This window comes from Mytilus californianus, unplaced genomic scaffold, assembly GCF_021869535.1.
Source record: "Mytilus californianus isolate M0D057914Y unplaced genomic scaffold, xbMytCali1.0.p SCAF_13, whole genome shotgun sequence".
NCBI lineage: Eukaryota > Metazoa > Mollusca > Bivalvia > Mytilida > Mytilidae > Mytilus > Mytilus californianus.
This window is the reverse complement of record NW_026262615.1, coordinates 15,377,682-15,400,139: the sequence shown is the minus strand read 5'-3', so window position 1 is coordinate 15,400,139 and position 22,458 is coordinate 15,377,682. Positions and strand designations below refer to the sequence as shown.

The following is a 22,458-nucleotide window of genomic DNA, read 5'->3' as shown; positions in this document are numbered from 1 at the left end:
GTAACTTGATTTGAAATCACTGTATTTTACATAAATGTTATAAATTTTGCCCAATTTCTGTTAACATGTTTTTCACTTTCTCTTTACTTAATTTTTTAATGGATAAGAGAATAAAATTGCTTGTACAGTTTAATTAATGCTTTACAAATTAAATGATTTATTTCACAAACACTGATTTTGTTCTTATTGTTTTTGATAAAATTAATCCCTTTATCATCCCTTCCCCAACCGCAAAAAATTAAAAAAAATAATTATAAGAAATTGAATATATATACATGTGTGTTTGCGTGTTACAGAATCGAAGCTGCCATTAAAAAACGACTAAAAAGAATGTTTTTGATAGAAACTTAACTTATAGCTGGAGGGCATTAATAAGAAAAAGTTGTTATTTGCCGGAGTGTTTTCATAAGTCAATTTATCAATCCATTTTTGGATGTTTAAATCAATATCGAAATTCAATGTAGATTAAATCCAGGTATTTGTATTGCTACGCAAAATTATTACTCCTTATTCATTTTACTTTCTACTTTATTTTACTACCCAAATTACCTTATACAGCTAAGATTTGTTTCACACTTGTAGAAATGACTACATAGGCAATTTAGAAATTTATTTTATCGTAATTAAGAAGTAACATCAACGGAGAAGGCAATATGGTTTACCAAGGTTTTGGTCTCACTAAATGATATACAGTACACGTAATTTCACCCTTTTCGTAAATATCTTGGTTTCATTGCACACATCTTTAAATTTTCATATTTTTTCCTGATATGAAGACTCGTATGGGAGACTGGGGAATAGAAACATGAAACATGGTCATTAATGGACTTTTTCACTCTCACAGTTAAAGCCGCGATAAAAAGGGGCTACGTATAAACAAGCAGCCACATCCGGTCGGAGTGGGTGCTTGATATACATCGTCACACTAAATAGGTGTTACATGTACTTTTAAGGGGTACGTAGGGGAAATGTCTGCCATTCTTAAATGCCCTCTTTTTCCTTTAGTTGTCTCGAGGTTCATTTTTCCTTCCGGTCAACCTAATTTACAGAAGCTACCAATGGATTTATTAAGTGTTTGTCCCCGTCCTCAGTTTCCATCAAATTCGAAAAAATAAATTGAACAAACGATTTTGAACTGTTGATCTAAAATCTGGGTCATTTTTCCGACTCTTTTAACAGTCTGAATATGCATAAATCCTCAAAAATTATAACTTACAAGTGTAATGTACATAATAAAAACAAACGAGATCATACAGGTAATCAATGGAATTCAGTCCGTCCACATATATTTTTGAAATTCCGTGGTTTTTAAACCGCTTGATAGGATTTTACTTCTGTATTGTGTGGATGAAAAAATAGAAGAAAGAAGAATCATTCTCGGGTTTTGTTACACATCTCCTTATTTTTTAAATGACAGAATTCAAGACAGACATAAATGATCAAAGCTGTATTTAATAAGAAGATACGCACTCCGATACTATAGCCAACATTTCAATAAAGTGTATACCGCTTGATATGGGTTACGAAATAATAAGAATTTTCTACCCCAGGAATAGGTGACCTTAGCTGTATTTGGTAAAACCTTTCGGAATTTTGGGTCTTCAATGCTCTTCAACTTCGTAATTTATTTTGGCCTCTCTAAAAAACATTTATTCGAGCGTCACTATTGAGTCTTTTGTCGACGAAATATTAATCTTGGTATCTATGATGAATATATTATGAATAGCCAATAGACTTTAGAGTAAAAAAAATGCTATTTCAGACGACAAGGACGAGAAAGAATGTAATCAGATTAATAGCGAAACAAAACTGTCCATTGCGACACTAAACCAGGATAAAGAAAAGATAAAAGATTGGACTCATATTCTGACAGTTAAGTTGGCATTACTATTTGTGCAATACTTCTTGTAAACTTGTGTTTAATAAATCTTGTTAAATTTTATTATTGATTTTTGTCTTTTTGTTGTTTTCTTGTCGTAACACTATGTGGATACAAAATGCATGCACCTATCTATGAACAGATCTATGGTGACGTTACCTGTTGGCTTATATGAAGGGTTATAGTGCAGATCTATGGTGATGTATCCTGCAGGTACCTATGATGGGCTATGGTACAGAAAAAAAAAGATGTGAGACCTACAGGCACCTATGATAGACTATGGTGCAGATTTATGGTGATGTGACCTGCAGGCACCTATAATAGGCTAAGGTACAGATAAATAGCAATGTGACCTCCAGGCAACTATAATAGTCTATGGTACAGATATATAGCAGTGCAACCTTGCAGGCTCCTATGATAGGTTATAGTGCAGATCTATGGTGATGTATCCTGCAGGTACCTATGATGGGTTATGGTACAGAAAAAAAAAGATGTGAGACCTGCAGGCACTTATGATAGTCTTTGGTGCAGATCTATGGTGATGTGAACTGCATGCATCTATGATATGATATAGTACAGCTAAATAGCTGTGAGACATGCAGGCACACTTGATAGGCTTTGGTGCGAATCTATGGTGATGTGACCTGCAGGCTCCTATGATAGGCTATAGTGCAGATCATATTTGAAGTGACCTACAGGCACCTATGATAACTCTCAGATCTGTTCTTATTGTGTTTTTTTTTCGTTATTCGCATGTACAGGTAACCGTACACGTTCTTTTTGTGTTTTTGTTAGATGTATTTCTATTTGTATCCATCTGATAAGTTAAGCCTTTTTCAACTGATTTTTATAGTATGTTCTTATGTTGTACTGTTACACCACTGTCCCTGGTTAGAGGAGGGTCTGCGCCTTCAAACTAATTTAATCCCGCTTTTATCTGTATGTGCCTGTACCAAGTCAGGAACCGGTAATTTAGTGGATGTCATGTTTTGCTGTGTTCCTTAATTGTTTTTCGTTCATTATTTTAACATAAATTAGGCCCTTAGTTTTTTCGTTTAAATCGTTTTACATTTGTCATTTCGGGGCCTTTTATAGCTGACTATGCGGTACGGGCTTTGATCATTGTTGAAGGCCGTAAGGGGACCTATAGTTGTTAATGGCTGTGTCATTGGGTCTATTGGGGAGAGTTGTCTCATTGGCAATCATACTACATCTTCTTTTTATATATATGGTGCAGATCTATAGTGATGTGCCCTGCAGGTACCTTCCATACAGATAAATGAAAGTGTGACCTGCAGGCACCTTTAATAGCAGATGGTGCAGATCTATGGAGATATGACCTGCAGACACATATTTTAGGCAATGGTACAGATAATTAGCAGTGTGACCTGCAGACTCAAATGATAGGCTATGTTAAAGATCTAAAGATATGTGATCTGCAGCACCTATGGTACAGATAAATTTTGGTGTAATCTGCAGGCACCTATAGTTTTATTTATCGAGCCAAGCACCAACTGTGTAATATGGGAATATTATAGCATTAAACGCCCTTTTAAAGGACTTTATTGGTGTATAAACTCGACCAATTCACTCTCAAACAAATAAAAGTCCAAAGGATATGTTTGTGAGTGACTTGGTACATTTTTTACACCAATAAATTCCTTTAAAAAGGCGTTTAATCCTTATAATTCTTTAAAATTGGAGATAAGGAATTTATTTTTCCACACGCATAACTTCTATCACACGTTAATTGTATGTTTGTGTCATTGACTAGGCATAGCGCATGAATATATTTGTTGGTTAACGCAAAACTATGTACTCCATGAAATTTGCAATCTGATAAAAAATAAACTACAAAAACTCTTATTATCATTCAAACAAATGTTTTGTGTTTATTATTAATTTAACTATTAAGAACTACAAACGCAAATTAAAAATAAATTTTGTGAACGTTGATCCGGATTGTGTCATTATCGCCGCCAACTTGTTTACATTGGTTACGAAAAGAAGTTCGGTCAACGTCGTCTATCGAAAAATAAACAACGTCATGAACAACTACCGGAAGTCCTTCCAACCAATCATATCAACGTATTATCTAATCTGCAAATCATATAAGAATTATTGCTATTTTTTAAAATTTACTTATATCAGGCTCCTATAATAGGCAATGGTACAGATGAATAGCAGTATGACATGCAGGCCAAAAGGCTATGGTACAGATCTATAGTGATGTGACATACAGGCACCTATTTTACAGATGAATAGCAATGCGACCTGCAGGCACCTTCAGTAGAATATGGTAAAGACATATAGTGGTGTAACTAGCAGGCATCTACGTAGGCTATGATATAGATAATTTCCGGTTGCAATGTGAGCAAGTCTGAGACAAATAAATAAATGTTAAAAACAACACTCATGAAGAAAAGGTCTTTAAATATAAGATATGAAGATTTACATGGGTAATGATAATACGCGTAGGTATATAAAGCACTACTTTTTCGTAAGTGGTGACTGACAGTTACCCTTCACATAAGCTTTTATCCTCGTGCGGTTGTGAATATTTATGTAAACATAACATTTGATTGCCTCAATGAAGACAGTAATTGATTTGCTTTTAGGATTGTTATCAAATCTACTGATATAATCGTAGATTAATGGACTTTGATATCCCGCTTCCAACATATGCATAAAATGTATGAATCAACGAACTTTTGATGGAGGGGTATTATTTCAAATTTTGTTGTGATTTACGCTGCATGATTAATCTAAGATTTGTGTTATATAGAACTCCAATAAATTACTGATTCATTAGGACCATCAAATTCAATGCCTAAACAAATGTTAATAGTTCTTAGAAAAGCGAAAAAGTCAGAACTTGGTTTAATCTGAACATTTTAAAAATCTAAAATGGTCCGTTTTTTTTTTACATATATCTTTAATTCTGGAGTTGCAAGAAGGTTATAAGTTGTGTAGTTAACATAAGAATTTTGATTTTAAACAAGATTTGAAAAAAAAAATCTAAAAATTTGAAAATTAGAAATTGTCTGTTTTTCAAAATCTTTAGCAACGACAATATATTATCAAAACAGATAAATATATTTTAGATATTCGTTAGATAATAAACAAACAGTCACCTTTAATTAGTAATTCATCACTGACCCAATTAAGCTCATTTCTAAACGATTATTATGATGTTTTAAACTACTTGATATTTTTGTACAATTAACTTGAGTTTGTATTTTTAATAATAAATGGATTTTTTTCGTTTAATCATCATTTTCGAAGACTTCAGTGAATAATATTCCCCTTTCCATGTCTTCCAAACGATTCCATGGCCCTGAGTAGAGTGAATGCCTCCTAAATATTCACCATTCAAATTAGAATTATGGCATCTATTGAACCACCATGCACCCTTAAACAATACCCCACAGGGGCCACTAGAAGCATAGTCGTTTTTCATGTCCTTAGTAGAAAACATCATGCCGTTGTGCAGCCCGTGATTAGCTCTACCCATGCTATCTCCTATTCAAGAAAACAAACAAGATTAATATTTTTATATAAATACACTATATAATTCAAAATAGTTTATCGAGGCAGGCAATCCTATATACTAACCGAGCGAAAGGAAATGTCTTCAAACGGGTACTTTTTGACCCATGAATTTGGATATCGAAGTATAATAAATTTAATAAGTGATTGAGACCGACGTTGTAATAATTTGAGGTCCTTAGTCAGCTAACACAGTAGTAAAGATCATAATTCTTAACTGTAACTTTTGCCTGATATTGCTACTTCTCAGATACTTCTATAAACTATAAAATTCTAAAGATATGTAAGGAAAATTCTAAACGAAAAGTTCCTTAGCAAATGGCAAAATCAAAAGCTCAAACACATCAAACGAATGGATAACAACTGTCATATTCCTGACTTGGTACAAACATTTTCTTATGTAGAAAATAGTGGATTAAAGCTTGTTTTACAACTAGCTAAACCTCTCACTTGCATGACAGTCGCATAAAATTCATTATATTGACAACGATGTGTGAACAAAACAAACAGACATAAAAGATGAAAATGTCAAAATTAGGGGTACAGGCAGTTAACATTGTGTTATAATCTAATATATACAATAACAGTCCCTATCTTCCTGCATTAATGTAAAAAATATTTACTTATTTACTCCTACATACATTTTTTATAATAAACCACCAAAAGACATATTAAAGAATTGCTCCAAAAATTTAAAAAAAAAGAAGATGTGGTATGATTGCCAATGAGACAACTCTCCACAAGAGACTTAATGACACAGATATTAACAACTATAGGTCACCGTACGGCCTTCAACAATGAGCAAAGCCCATACCGCACAGTCAGCTTTAAAAGGCCCCGAAATGACAATGTAAAACAATTCAATCGAGAGAACTAACGGTCTAATTTATGTACAAAAAATGAACGAAAAACAAATATGAAACACAGCAACAAACGACAACCACTGAATTACAGGCTCCTGACGTGGGGCAGGCACATACATACAGAATGTGGCGGGGTTAAACATGTTAACGGGATCCCAACCCTCCCCTAACCTGGGATAGTGGTGTAGCAGTACAACATAAGAACGAACTATAAAAATCAGTTGAAAGAGGCTTAACTCATCAGATGGATAAAAATACAAATATACAAATACCAGTGGACGTGGCTGAGTACTTGTACATCCAAACAACAAAAAGACACTAAGTACAGATCTGAGAGTACTCGCAGTTACTGACAGCTAGTTCAAAGCCACTAACAACTAATAAAAAAAATCATGCATCTAAGTCGAAATTATCAATCTGTACACATCCAACATCTAATGGATTTATTGTAAAGACGTCATAAACAGTCAGAGAAAAACAAGACCTTGTGCAATGCCAAGATATAGGTATCGACAGATTGTAGATCTATGAATGTGTATATGTATATAACAATAACATTTAGTTTGGTTTTAATTTACTGATAACAAAATCAATATTAGTACCAATAAAAATAATATTTAATTATCTAATAACAGTGTTGAATTGGTAACCTTTTAGAATAACTTTGTTTCATAAGCCAGAATTTCAAACATACAAACATCATGTTTTACTAAGAAACAAATCATTTTCTGCTATATATGATGCCCTTTCACTAAATAGTTCAAAATTGGTGACTATGTTGACTGCACCTATCCCATAAAAATTGGAATAAAGCCTACGATAGATAAACTAGTTAAATCTTTCCTATATCTTGACTTGTATCTAGAAATAGAATTAGCTGACTATACTGTATGAGCTTTGCTCATTGTCAAAGGCCGTACGGCAACCTATAATTGTTAATTTCTGTGTCATTTGGTCTTTTATGTAGTACCATTCTTTAACTCCTCTTAGTGTTTTATAGCTGGTTTACATGTTCATAATAGGGCGATTAGTACTGTCGGCTAACTACTTTAGCCCTTTTATAATGAGATTTCTTCACAGACAAACATTTTGTATTTGTACTCCTTCATAACACGTTGGCGCGCTTACGTTACACATCGTATCAAGATAAGTATGTAGTTGGTTTATGGAGCTGTAGACTGAAAAATTTTGTCATCTTTGTTTTCAAGTACAAAGTGTACCATCTCCCTCTTTTGAGCCTTGTTTTCAAATATGATGGTTTTATTACTCTTAAATAAAAGCGTTTTAACGTTTGAAAAATTTGTTACTATACAGGAATTTTGTACCCAATAAAACGGATTTTTATATTTATTATCCAAATTTAACTCCATTGTAAATAAACTTACAAAACGTTGCAAATATTTTTTAATAATGTTACATATTTTGTGTAAATTTAATTTCTTTTGATTTCAATTTCATTTTAATGATTAGGAAATATACATTTTGTAATCGTATAATTCCGTACTTGTTAAAGCTGCTATGAAATAAACCATACGGTTTTCTTCATTCAAAATATTTATTTGAAATTCGTAAGTTATACCTGCAGTTCCGCAATATCCACTTATGTTCAAAATATAGTTTGTTGTGGCATTTCCGATACTAAATACGCTATACTCTGCATATCTCCAATTCCCTTCAAAATCTTCAAGGTGGATTAAAAGCTTGTAGTTTCCAGAAGACGTAAGTATATTAATGTATTTATTTCCTGTGAAAATTTGTAATAAAACTTAAATCTGCACAAACATGTTAATAGATCGGCATATTATTTGTTTTTCAATCCTATTATTTTCAAACAGCTCTTCAAAAGTCTTTACGTGTTCATATGCATGTATGATTTGTTAAAATGTTAAATTGTGTACGCAACTTTAACATGTTTAATTAAAAAACAAACATCACATAACATTAAAAAAAAAAACAATAAAATGAAATAAATTTCTTGATCGATTCCTATTTTCATGTGTTTTGAAAAATGAAGAACTATAAGTGTGTCGACTTTGTGGAATTACGCACAAAGATCCACATGGGTTAACTCTATTCGATGTCAAACTTTCATTTAAGACAGAATCAATATATTTAAATAGTGGTTATAATGGTCAACTCGATTCGTTTGGTATGCAAGTATGTATTTTTGCTATTCTTACGAAGTAACTGTGGATGAGCTATATTTGTGAAATAAACATTAAAAATCAATTAAAACATTGCGTTTGCTAGTTATGGTTCGTTTTAGTCAGGTTGGGTTATACTGAACAATCTACCATCTTAATTTTATATTCTTTAAAGGTTTTATTTAGAAACATTCCATTTCTCTCTTATTTAGACTAAATAAAATTAATGCTGACTATGCGGTATGGGGTTTGATCATTGTTAAAGGCTGTACGGTGAACTATGGTTGTTAATTTCTGTGTTATTTGGATTCTTGTGGGTGGAGAGGTACAATTCCTTGTTTTTATACAAAATATCAAAAAACGTCGTTACCGCACAATTCATCTTTCGACACAATTAAAATGAAGTTCTGTTAATTTATCGCTAAAATAAATGGACATAAAAGTAAATAATGCAAAACTTTTAGTAAAACTTTAAAAAAAAATATTTTTATCACATTCATGTGAAGGATTATTTAAAAAAAAATGAAGGTATGAAATTTTGTTCATTCATAGGAAATCCTACCTGCACTATTTAATTATATACCGTAGAGAAAATATTTTCTGCAAAAAGTATTTGTAAACTTTAAAGTACACAATTAGAATATTCAAATAATAACCTTTACATCAAACGTTGTGCTTTTCTTGACATTCTTATACGACGGGTGCCACATGTGGAGCAGGATCTGCTTACCCTTCCGGAGCACCTGAGATCAAACCCAGTTTTTGGTGTGGTTCGTGTTGCTTAGTCTTTAGTTTTCTATGTTGTGTCATCTGTACTATTATTTGTCTGTTTGTCTTTTTATTTTTGGCCATGGTGTTGCCAGTTTGTTTTCAATCTATGAGTTTGACTGTCCCTCTGGTATCTTTCGTCCCTCCTTTTTACCATGCAATCATTTTCCCATCTTCTCACATACACGTAATTTAAGACAATTGTGTATTCAAATAGGATAATACGAAACTTATGAAAGTTACATTAACAAGCTGTGTTGAATTAAAACAAAGTTGTTTAATTGGTTCTAAAGAGAAAATTACCCAACCAAAACTCCGAATTCAAATTTCCAAAACCAGTCTCATAATCCAACCATCCTCTGTAAAAATCGACAGTTCCATCCACTCTGCTTTGGAAAACCTTTGAAAAATTATATAACATTATAATAATAGAATTAGATAAAATACTTCCTGGCGCTTTGAAAGTGTAATATTAGTAAAGTGTTGTTTTCATTTTTCAGGCAGATTAGTCTATTTTCCACTGAATTCAGTTTTTATGTAGAGGCAGTAATATGTTTTCGTTATATTGTTAATCTTTTTAGGTCTCTTTTTTGTTATATAATTATTCACGTGTTTATATAGTTATGCATATCAGATTATCATACTTTGAGGTTTTAGCGTTCCTCCTGGTGAAGGTATATCAAGATATGTCTAAAGTTCCGTAAAACTGACTAAATTGGGTACCATGTTTTTAATTTTCAGTAAATTTACCTTTTAATCGAACTGTCAGCAATTTCAAAACAACAAATCAGGCTTCAACTTTCAATGAAGAAATGATGTATTGCAAGACTTGTTAAAATGATAAAAAAATATGAAACAAAATTCATAGAGTAAAGAGTCGTCCAATACACAGTAAGCTAAAACAAGGTTCGTAAGTTTCAGTTAGAAATTATAGATCCCGATAATAAATCGGAGATAACAAAAACTATCAATATTATATTGTAATATTAACGCCATCAACCCTAAATTTTAAAAAGGAAAACAATAAACCAAAAGGAAATTGTTCATTGTTGCTTTACATTTAATAATACAATCCTGCTTGTGATTCGATGAATATATCGTGAAACTATTCTGAGAAATACTGACAATCGGTAAAGTGAACATCAGCTGGTCAAAATTAAACTATTGATTGATATATCTTATTGTTTTTAAGGTTGTACAGAATCACCCTTTTTGAAATAACAATGCTGTTTTTTTATTTTCGTTTATACATTTAGTACATGTACACTACTCATAGATATCGGCATCTCACTGTTTAATATTTTTAAGATCATGGACAGGACTTGATACTGAAAATATTAGGCAATGACGTCATCTTTCAGGGCAGCAAGTCAAGTGTACAATCTAATCCGGGTCAATTTATCAATTAAATGCATTCGATTTCATTCATACGACCGAACAACTATCCCAACGTTTTGTACGCGTAAAATTAGTATTACTAAATATATCATTTTACTTCATATTCTCAACAACAACAAACACCAAAACATACACATTCGATAAATTACCGATAAAGTTTAATTCTATTAATATTCTATACGAATATAATGATATAATCATATAATAACAATAGACGATTAAAAATCAACGCCTTTACTTTACTTACAGTCCATCCAAATCCTGTTGTATCCATGTCACAGTAAACGTCAAAGTTTCCATCTGTTGGGTATATTGTATATACCCCGGATTGGCTTCCTTTGGGAAGATCATTGCAGTCACGTGGGCGAAGTTCTGGATAATATTTAAAAAAGTGTATTATGTTTTATTTATAACTTGATATCAACCTTATATATCAGATATAGTACACGACGATTGGATGTATTTGTGTTAACAATAGATCACATGGCCGTATGAATAATATGAGCTAGATACTTTCTAACTTATATTTTCATATACTCGTCTAGTTCCTTTTTGTTTCTTTATACGTGATCGCGTCGGTTTGTGTTGTTGATGTGACGTAACTGACGAAGATAACAATTTTACAATTTCATACTATTCAAGTGAATCACTTAATAATTAATTATTAAGATTATATATTTTTAAATCAGTTATTTAAGATATTTTTTACTATTCTTTAAACTATTATAAAATTAAGGAGATGAGGTATGATTGCCAATGAGACAAATATCCACCAAAGTTCAAAAAATTTAGATGTAAGCAATGAAAGGAAACCGTACGGCCTTCAACAATGAGAAAAAAAACATACTGTAAAGTCGGCTATAAAAAGCCCCGACATGAATAATACTAAACAATTCAACTAACGGTATAATTTATAACAAAACAATAAACGAAAAACAAATACGAAAGATATTGGTTATTTTACTTTATTTTTTATAATTAGTATTTTCCTATTTGGATGGGGGAGGATAGGGGAACGGGAACGCTCCGTAAGGAAACATTGGACGTTTTCTCTTTTTCCTTCAAGTAGCCACCTTGAAAACAGATAATAGTTTCCAGACCCCTACTAAAGATCAAAAGATTTCAACCCAGTCTCATTTTCTCAATACTTTTGTTCGTTATAAGGGAAAATAAATGCATACAATTTCTATTTACGTTATTAATATTCAATAAAGTATTGCATTAGTGGATCCAGGGCTTCAATGGGGGTTTGTTGTTTGTGACGTCTGGGAACTTTATTTGGATATATCGGTTATGTTCTCATTTACATTTACCACCCATTCATTCAATTTTAACTTCAGTTAAAAAAAACATTACTTTTCTGTACAGAACATGCTGAAATTCAGGACTTAGAATCATGTTTCTAGCAGAACAAAAAAACTTGTTTTGTTTCAGGTCTTCATATTTATGATATAGAAATGGCTTCGTTGAGATTCTTATGTGATTGGTTCGTAAACAGTGGTTGAACAAGTGTTCAACCAAGAAAACATAGTACTTTTAGAACAGCAGATTATTTTTTGAGGCTGTCATGCATAATGAAAAAGATATTTCAATGAGGTTATATTAGGCGTATTTCTCATTTTTATGCAAAGATCCTAACATACATTTTATTGAGGAACAAGACCCTGGTGAGAAGTATATGACGTGCAAAGAATGAAGTAATTACAGGGAAATTGATTGCCCACTTAACCACAACTGGTCGACCAAGGCGACCAGTAAAATTACACACTTGCAAAAGGTGGATGTGGTGCAATCAAATTGACCCAGCAATATTGCACATCTTCAGCATTTAATGGTGTTTTGTCTAGAAATGGCCATAGTAATTAACAAGTTCCAATTGAATCAACATAACGTGATCAAGTAAACCACATGCATGATGTTCTAAATCAGCAACAGTTTAAAAGCAAACACACAACAACATTCACTCTCAAATCTTGTGAAACCTTCAGGAAGGGAATGATTCGGCCTTTTACCAAGAGTGCTACTTCGAGGGGATGCGGATAGCATATACCCTATTTGACATTGATCGCAAAGGTATCATAATTTTGTAATGAGCTAATAAAAATGAGATTAGCAGATATAAAAGGATGTCAGGGTTGATAAAAAAAATGCGAGAGGACAATGATGTTATGTGTGATACTATTTTAAATGTGATGGGGAGTTAGGCAAACACTTAATGGGCTGTCCTGAAAAAAAATAGAAAATATCTTGCTGTTTATACGATAATAAAGTGGGAGAAGATAATTATTATGATGGGGAGGAGGGTAGGGGAAGGGGGAATACTCTGTGAGGAAACATTTGACGAGATGGTATAAAAAAGAGAGCGATAATAGGCATAAGAATGGGGAAGGAGGGTAGGGAAGGGGAATGCTCTGTCAGGAAACATTGGACGTTTTCTTTTTTTTACAAGTAGCCATCATGAAGTAGCCACCTTGATAACAGATAATAGGTCAGAGCAGAGAGTTGATGAACTAGAAATGTCAAAAGTCTCGTCCTTCTTCCAAAAAAGTTCATCGGGAGATACCAAGACCTTGTTGATAAATATTTCGTATCAACTTCACAAATAATACACAATGGTCTTGAAGTATAGATTCTAGTTATTGGCGTTCTGAACGTTTATAGTATTCTTTTATTTGTCTTTGTGAATATTACGTTCACTGTTAAGTCTATTTTTGGTAATATCCATTTGTCAATTTTTGCTAGTGTTCTTTGTCTATATGCCTTTTTGAGTTTCTTTGTTGTCATATTTGTTTGTGTTGATAGTGATTAAGATTATAACACAATGCTGACTGCAGTACCCTTATTTTTGACATTTTTGCCTATTATGTCTTTTTGTTTTGTTCACACATCGCTGTCAAAATAATGGAATTTTATGCGACTGTCGTACAAGTGAGAGGTTTAGCTAGATATATAATCAGATTTAATCAAACATTTTCTACATAAGAAAATGCCTGTACCAACTCATGGATAAGGCAGTTGATATCCATTCGTTTGACGTGTTTGGTCTTTTTATTTTTTCATTTGATTAGGGACTTTCCGTTTTGAATTTTCTTCGGAATTCGGTATTTTTGTTCCAGTTCAACAAGTGAAACCTGACTTGGTGCTCTTGTTAAAATAGAATGACGAGTCATATCTAGTAATTAGGCATATAGATCATATTATATTGGATTTTATAAATGTCTCTTTTTAAACCTTAGAATCACAAATTTTTAAATATGTAAAAACCATTGGTACATGTAAATTATCCAAAATCTAGCCGAATGTCTACGTTAAATTGGGAATTGATGCCATGAAAAAAATTGGTAAAGTTATCCACTCAATTTGACCGTTACAAACAATGTTGACTTAGAATATTAATTGCATTATATTATACATGGTTGTGAAATATAGACTGATTGGCAGTCGAATTTGAAATAGCGGCCACAAAGGATTTTGCAGAGTGAGTCCATAGCTTAAATTGACTACCATATATATACATGTAGCTACAATTGTGCAAAGTTTCATGCCTTTATCATCAAACGCAATATGCAATATGCACGAATCAGCTAGACTTGATATTTTTTAACTTACTAGTGCTGCTTTCTGATAACTTCAAAGGTAATAGAGAACAATAGTATTCTGTTCCCTTTGGCATACATGCCTCATTGAGTTTACAATTATTACCATTGCAATGGCCAGCTAAGTTCTGAAATTTGAAAGGTCAAAAGTTACATGAACATGAAAACTCTATTCTATATCTATGTAAATTTCTGACAGAGGAACGATACAAATTGTTTGAACTGGGGTATTACAGAGGCATTCTCAGTGTTCTGAATGAACTAAAGTAATATCGTTCAAATATGACTGCGTTAATTTGAAAATTTATAACAATTGGACCATTTTTTCCCTAAAACGTTTTTTTTTTTTGGCGCAAAACAAAATGAATAATGTGAATAGTTTTAAGATATGCCGTAAATTTTGTATCCTTTTAATCAAAGATATTTCTAATGTTCTCGGTGTGACTGAATGAATTATTAAATGAATTTACTGAAATAGTTATTGGAAAACGTTATAACAAATAAAAACAACCAACCGATTACAATCAATATAATAAAACTGCAGAATGTTCCGCATCAAATCTGTTTACCCCAAATGTCCTTAGACAATGTAATACATGTAATAAACAACACACACCTGACCACAAAAATTATCATCGAAATGGTTTATAAAGTACATATGTAGGACTCTAAAGTGCGATGGGGACGCTAAAGTACGATGGTCACGCTAAAGTGCGATGGTCTGCGCTAAAGTGCGATGCCTCCATACGCTAAAGTCTGATGGTCCGCGAAAGTATAGACATAAGAAACGTAGTTGGATTGTGACGTTAACATTCGTTTATAAATACAAACCAAAATGAATATGCCGTAATATAAATTAAGAATACTTGATTGACAACTTTAAAACCAAATGTCCATGCTTAATTTCAGATCTAACCGTGCTTTGTCGGCTGAAGCAAATGTGTTTTTTGGGGGTGCTGGAAGAAGGACTTGCAGTCGACCATTTTACTATATAGATACAAAATAGTATACGCATAGGTATCCTGTATCCTGCTACTATTGGAAGCGAACGGATACATTTAAATCATTAAATAAAGGTACATGTTTTTAGGCGTAAATTATAATTTGTCGGCTAAAACATAAGTTTGTACAGTGTGGGAAAATATAACATGTATTAGTATTCGTTACAAAAAAGGAGAAAGCTTGGCGAATATAGCATTTTTCTTGCATTTAAATTAATGCTTCAAGCCTTGTATACAAATAAGTGTTACTTATTCCGACAATGAACGCATTTTGTATTTGTAATTTACAATGTCAGACGACTGTAAAAGGGGGGATGTTAAGATTGGGTATTGATAGACTGTGTGAGCGACAAGCTACACCAATTATCCAAATATTTGCTACGCCCAAATTGTTAACAATTCATTTAACAGGAAATACAGTATTTTGTCACACCTAAATTACCTTTTCAGCAATTATTACGTGGTCGGTCTTCTAAGTTTAGAAACAATCACTTAAGCCTACCGGTAAATTATAAAGCCTTTCACATATGTTATAGTCCAGTCAATATGGCTAAAATAATCGCCCAACCTCAAACTATAATTGCCTTAGCATACTAACTTTTGCAAAAGTACTATTTTTATTTTTAAATCCATGTATTTTAACGTTTTAGTCCCTCGAACCTTACCCTATTGGTCCATTGCACTTTAGCGTGATATACATGTACCATCGTACGGTTTAGCAAATAAACAACCATCGCACTTTAGCGTGAGACACCATCGTACTTTAGCGTAGACAATCGCACTTTAGCGTGGCCATCGCACTTTAGAGTACCATCGCACTTTAGAGTCCTACACATATATTCCAATTGAAAAATATCTTCCGACTTCAATTTCGTTTTGCATTCATTTCAAAAATAAGATTTTTAAATTGTGTAATTTGTTTTAGCTTGAGCTATCTGAAAAGAGAGGCGAAATATACCAAAGGTTCATACAATCTCACAGGTGGAAAATAAAATGACAATTAACAACATGGATAAAAAAAAAACCAACAGACAAACAATAGTACACAAAACACAACTTATAAAACTCAAAAGTGAGCAACACGAACTTCACAAAAAAAATGGGGTGATCTTAGGTTCTCCGGAAGGGTAAGCAGATCATGATCCAGATGTGGAACTCGTCATGTTGCTCGTGTTAGTGCAAACCCGGTAATAAGTCTAAATCGGTAAATTATATTCGAGGAAAAGGGAATGGGATTTTACTTAACCCATTGGGAACATATCCTCTATTATCTGTGAAACGGATATTCCATAACGGTCAACCAACTCGTGATTGCGTCCGTAACATTTACGAAGGCAATGATTTCAACTTCAGCACTTGGAACCTTTGATTTAATATCTTCCTTGTGAGCAGCAACCCTCTATCAAGGACATCATGATAGGAAATACAAGCCCTGAAATAGCGTATCAACTTGGAGATATATATTCCGTATGCAGGCGCTGCAGGAATATTGCTACATAGAAATTGAAAGTTCACAATTTGGATGCTGTAATCATCCCTTCTGTCGTTAAGTTTATTTTCCAACCGACTTTGCTCATTGTTCATTTATAGATATAAGTCAAGATATGAGGCAGACTTTGGCGTCAACAAACTAGTTCAAACCCGCTGCATTTGTTTGCACCTGTCCTAAGTCAGGAGCCTGTTGTTCAGGGGTTTTCGTTTGTTGATGTGGGTCATAAGTACTTCTCGTATCTCGTTTTTTATATAGAGTAGACCGTTGGTTTTCCTGTTTGAATTATTTTAAACTAGTTATGTTGGTGCCCTTTATAGCTTGCTGTTCGGTGTGAGCCACAACTCCGTATTAAAAACTATACTTTGACATATAATTGTTTACTTTTTGCACATTGTGACTTATACTGTTTTTATTTCTAATAACTGTATCCTTTATCTTAAGTTCGATTGGATAGATGCTTTCAACATAATCACCAGATTTTGAATTATTTATTGAAAGAACATCATCAAGCGGAAAAAATACAGGACACAGCTAACTTCTTCATATATACTCTATATGTAGGCGCTGCTGGAATGTTGCTACATAGAAATGGAAAGTTGACAATAAACTGAATTCATCTCTTTTGTCGAAACGTTTTGTTTTTAAGTGACCCTCATTGTCAATTTCTAGATGTAGGTCAAGATATATGAGGCAGACTGTACCTGTCTTTTATCTCAAGTTCGATGGTATAGATGTGTTCAACATGGTCACTAAATTTTGAATTACTTTATGTGAGAACATCATCTTCATAGCGGAAAGTAGTTAAAGGATACTGCTTACTTCTTTTCTTTTCCTCTAAGAAGTTCCTGTATGACGTCAGCCTCATATCAATAAAGGAACAAGTCGGAAAGACTTTGAATTAAGTGATTATGTACAAAGTAGGGTTTATCCCTCTCTAAGACAAGATACTTGTATATATGTTGGCTATTTTATTTAATGAAACAAAGCAGGACAAACTCTTTGAATTTGTCTTTTAGTTTGAAATGGGGAGTACTTGTGTAAAGTGTAAAAAGTCAAATGTTTTAATACTATTGCAAGATGAAAAAGTCTTAGATTGTATGTACTCAAAAAGATCTTTGGGTTTTTTCAGTATCTACATCTGATTCACGCCACCTCTAGAATAGGTAGTTTCGAAATAACTTTGAATCAGGGCTTTGATTGCTGATAAAATTGATGTTAATAATTAAAAAAGAGGTTTTGTCGAGCACTTGGAATACCAAGCAATATACAGTTGTTTGTAAAGACGCTTATGTAGTTTAGGTATCTTATAAAGTAATGAAATATCCCGTTCGTCATCTTTGGTTAAAATTCTGAAGGAAAATAGAACAAACCTTTGATTATCCAGGATTTCCTCTTTGGTAAGTGTTGTAGGGGTATATGTTGAGTTTCCAAGTAAATTGTCAATGCCTAGTTCATTTATCAACGACCCCACTGCCTTAATTCATTCGGAAAGAGTATCGTTGTCTTCTATCTCGCGTTTTACCCATTGTCTGTCATAATCCTTGACTGAATCCGTCAGTATTTTAAATTTGGGTTTCCATTTGATGAATATAGGTTCTCGATATGTCGAGCCTTTGGATAACACATTTTGCAGAGAATTTTTATTGGCCACTTTTAGGTCACCAGTAATAACGGTCAGCTAGATTATATATATGAATAGGGAACTAGAACATGTCCAATCAGGAGGTTTGAACTTGAAGTCGTCAATATTGACATGATTGAGATCCTGCAACACGTGTTTGTAATTGAAACTTTTAGTTGCAATTGGTTTAGTATAGGTATAAGAAATGGTAGGTACAGACTGATCTTTCTAAAAGGGAGATATACATGGGTGAATTGATATATGATGTAGGATATTGCCCAAGTTGACAAGACTATGATAGTACCTTTCTAATTCGGTCAATGAGAAAAGGCATTTTTGTTAAATTAATGTAAATATTGTTAGACGTTTCAAAAGTGTACACATAATAATAGTAACGCATACATTTGTTTATCAATGGAAATGAAAGAAGTAGGCTCTCAATGAAAAATTACACTTTTTACAATGATGTGCGTCTGACGCGCTTTTTGAATTTACCTGCATCGTGAACACAAAAAACAAACCTATTTAATTTGTAGGCTAGAGTATCATAAGACTTGAAAGCGTTAGTAGCAACGTGATGAAAACGGACATAAAGAGAATAACCAAATTCTAAAACGTAACTTTTATCTTCAAATTTAATTAACAGTTCCCTGAAAAATTGACAGCACCTAGATGGACCATTTTATCGCACATAAAGCACGAGCTGGTGGGTCCATTTATGTATGGAACCTGGAGGGATAAATGTATTTAACTGTTGATCCATGAAATGAATAGTTGGTGCCACGTTGACTGTATGCAGTCGTAAGAAGCAATTTTACATAAAATTTCTGTAAATGTTTTAAAGATATTTTCGACACGCAAAATATATAACATACTTTTACACATAATGACTTTGATATTCATATTAAAATTAATTATCCCCTTCAAGTACACCTCTGTGCAAAAGATAAAACAAAATTCAAGGTTTTTATCAACGAGGCATCAATCCTACTAGGAAAATACATCTACCAGAAAACAAGCAGTGGTACAAAACTGACATGTGTCTTTTCAATATACAAGACACTCAAATTGTTTTGGTTTGTATATCTAATGTTTGCCAACGAGTGTTACATTATATGACTTGTCCTAATGATCTGCGAAAACAAAACGTTCAGAGCTATAATTGTATAACTCTAAACCATCTATAGTTAAAAGGAATTGTCTGGAAATTATTTAAAAACTGTAAAAAGGAAAATACTTTTATATGATGTTATGTATAGCGATTTTTTTGCTACATTTTTTTTAAACTAATTATATTGTATTTACCTCAGGAAAATTCGAGGACACTACCAAGCTGTTTCCAACACTCTCAAGGACTTCACAATTACTGATCCCGGGTTCATCATCATTTATCTGGCAAGTTTTATTCCATGATATAAAGTTAATAGATTTGCATATTTTTACTCTCGAGCAGTACTGAGCACATATCGACCACATTGGCATTAATACTTCAAACAGCACATGACCTATATATATTTTGTCTTTTTGTTTCTTGATAACAACTATTTCACATAAAGCCGAAACAGAAAGGATAACTAGTAAGAATGTCGAGCGGTACATTTTTATCAGTTGAACCTTCACAAAGAGTTGTTATGTTACTTTGCTTTGCATGTAATCTTGTAGACAGTGTTCATTGCATAGCACTAACAAAATATGTAATAAACTTTAAACAAGCCTTTTAAATGTTTAATATGCACACATTAATAAGTTGAGTGCACATTTCAAATTAAATAGATTTCGTTTTCTAATTATAACGCAATATATATTCTCTTGGAATATTCAGAGTTTCCATTCAAACAGCTTTTAAACTATTTAAAATTAAACAAATCATCAGGCAGTCGGTTTAATTACAATTGGTAGAAATACATGCACAAAAGATTATTATATAATGTCTGTTTGTGAAAGTCTTTGTCAAAGTAGTTATTAACATTTTTGTGTTGAAAGTTTGACGTAATATAGTACATTTTTGTTAACTAAAACTGGTAGAAATACACGTGGGATTGTTAGATAATGTCTGTATGTGAAAGCCTTTGTTAAAATTAAATAAATTGATCACAGTTTCGTTCTGAAAGCTTGACATAATATAGTACTTTTTTCAAATTTCGTATTTGATTTGACTTTTTAAAACTTTCAATTTGAGTCCCACCGATGAATTTAATATATAAGAAACACGTGCGTCTAGTAATCTACATAATAAGCCTTGTAACTTTGGTGAGTTTTTTCAACGTTAGTAAAAGTTTAAAGAATAAGGTTCATACAAATGATCGTGAACAATAATAATGCGACTACGACATGTAAAATAGTTAGCCAGTTTTCAAAAACTCACCTGAACATTATATCAAAGATATATTAAAAAGCCCTTAGTTATCAAAATGTAATGGCAAATGTTACCGTCTAACAAATAACATATTCAACAAGTTCTGCATGAGTAAATTATAGGTTTCAACGAAAACATAAACTATAAGTTCTGTTTTGATTAAAACAAATGTATACTCAGCATGACATTGCAGACTTTTTTTCAAATGCAGACTATTAAACATTTCAAGCTATATATGTAGAGAGGGACTCTTCTATTATTTTACATATATACATAAGCACTACTGCGTTTTGGCGATTTTAGATGTATATTTACGCAGGCAGGATTATAGCGTATTGAGTTTTGTTTTATTTAATGAGGTTCAAGATCATGAATTAAATCAATATACCAAAACTTACCTTTATTATTGAGCTCTGTTATGGTCATCTGTAATTGATGTGTGTATTTTCCATTATTGATTTTATAGCAATAAAAGTCGATACATTTTACCTTAAAACATTTGTTTTGTTTTATTATTATTCGTGACTTAACTGTCAGAAACTGCGAGTTCTTTCAGATCTGTACTTAGTGTTTTTTGTTGTTGTGGGGATGTATAAGTACCCTCTCGCTGCTTCCACTCTGTGTTTTTGTTACTTGTTTTTGCTTTGTATCTATCTTATGAGTTAAAACCTTTTGAACTTATTTTCATAGTTTGTTCATGCATGTAGTTTGAACTGTCACAACATTGTTTCAGGTTAGGGGAGGGTTGTGCGCCCATTAACATCTTTAACCTCGCCACATTATATATGTGCCTATCCCAGGTCAGGAGCCTGTAATTTAGTGTGTGGCGTTTGTTGCTGTTGATCATATTTGTTTTTTGTTTATTGTTTTGTACTGTTCATGCGTTGTTCTGTTGCACCACTGTCCCAGGATAAGGAGAGGGTTGGGCGCCCGATAATATATTTAACCCCGCCACATTTTATATGTGCCGGTCCCAAGCCAGGAGCCTGTAATTCAATGGTTGTCGTTTGTTGCTGTATATCATATTTGTTTTTCGTTTATTATTTGTTACATACATCAGGCCGTTAGCTTCTCGTTTGAAAAGTTTTACATAAAATTATGTCATTTCGGGGCCTTTTATAGGTGATTTTGCGGTATGGGCTTTGCTCATTGTTGTATACCGTACGGTGACCTATAGTTGTTACTTTCTGTGTCGTTTTGGTTTCTTGTGGTGGAGAGTTGTCTTATTGGCAATTATACCACATCTTCTTATTTTTATATGTATATTTGTTTTCAGTTGTCAGAGATATGTTCAATTGAGATACGAAAAAAATTGTCTGTGCGTATTTTTTTTTAATTTTTTTTTTGTATTCTGGTAAATACATTCGATATTTATTCCAATTAACACAAATAACAAATAAAAAAGAAAACCAATTTCAATGCAATACTACCATAAAATTTATGTACTTTATTAAATCAAATGAATTTTTCAAATTACCGTTCCTTGACATTGCAGATAATAACTAGGAATTATCCGATTTAATGAGAATAGGATTTTTTTAACGGTTTATATTTGTTGATTTTAATCATTTATTACTAGGCTTCAAAACACTCTAATTTTACCTGCAAATTCCTTTTTTTGTTGTTTTGTGTGACCGTAAACGAAAAATTTAGGAAATTTTCCATTTGTAAAGGGGCATAACTCTAGAATGGTAACAGTGACGCTACTTAAATTCAAACTTGGTCTGTGTTTTGTGGTAGTTAGCGTGTGTATAAGTTTCATAACACTTGGTTGAGGCAAACTAAAGTTAG

General features: G+C 32.6%; 1 protein-coding gene across 2 annotated transcripts; it reads right to left on the bottom strand.

The window, feature by feature from the left end:
- Positions 1–3,726: 3,726 nt before the first annotated feature.
- On the bottom strand, positions 3,727–21,872 carry LOC127723243 (fibrinogen C domain-containing protein 1-like). 2 transcript variants are annotated; one of them, XM_052229806.1, is made up of 6 exons: positions 19,617–21,872; positions 14,211–14,325; positions 10,849–10,973; positions 9,507–9,603; positions 7,871–8,035; positions 3,727–5,401 (listed from the first exon to the last, which is right to left on the bottom strand). In XM_052229806.1, exons 1-6 carry the CDS (start codon positions 19,908–19,910, stop codon positions 5,121–5,123), a joined length of 1,077 nt encoding a protein of 358 aa, XP_052085766.1. In that variant the 5' UTR covers positions 19,911–21,872; the 3' UTR covers positions 3,727–5,120. The 2 variants fall into 2 exon arrangements, with proteins under 2 accessions (XP_052085766.1, XP_052085767.1); XM_052229807.1 differs by lacking the exon at positions 19,617–21,872 and having other exon boundaries at positions 14,211–14,816.
- Positions 21,873–22,458: the final 586 nt, after the last annotated feature.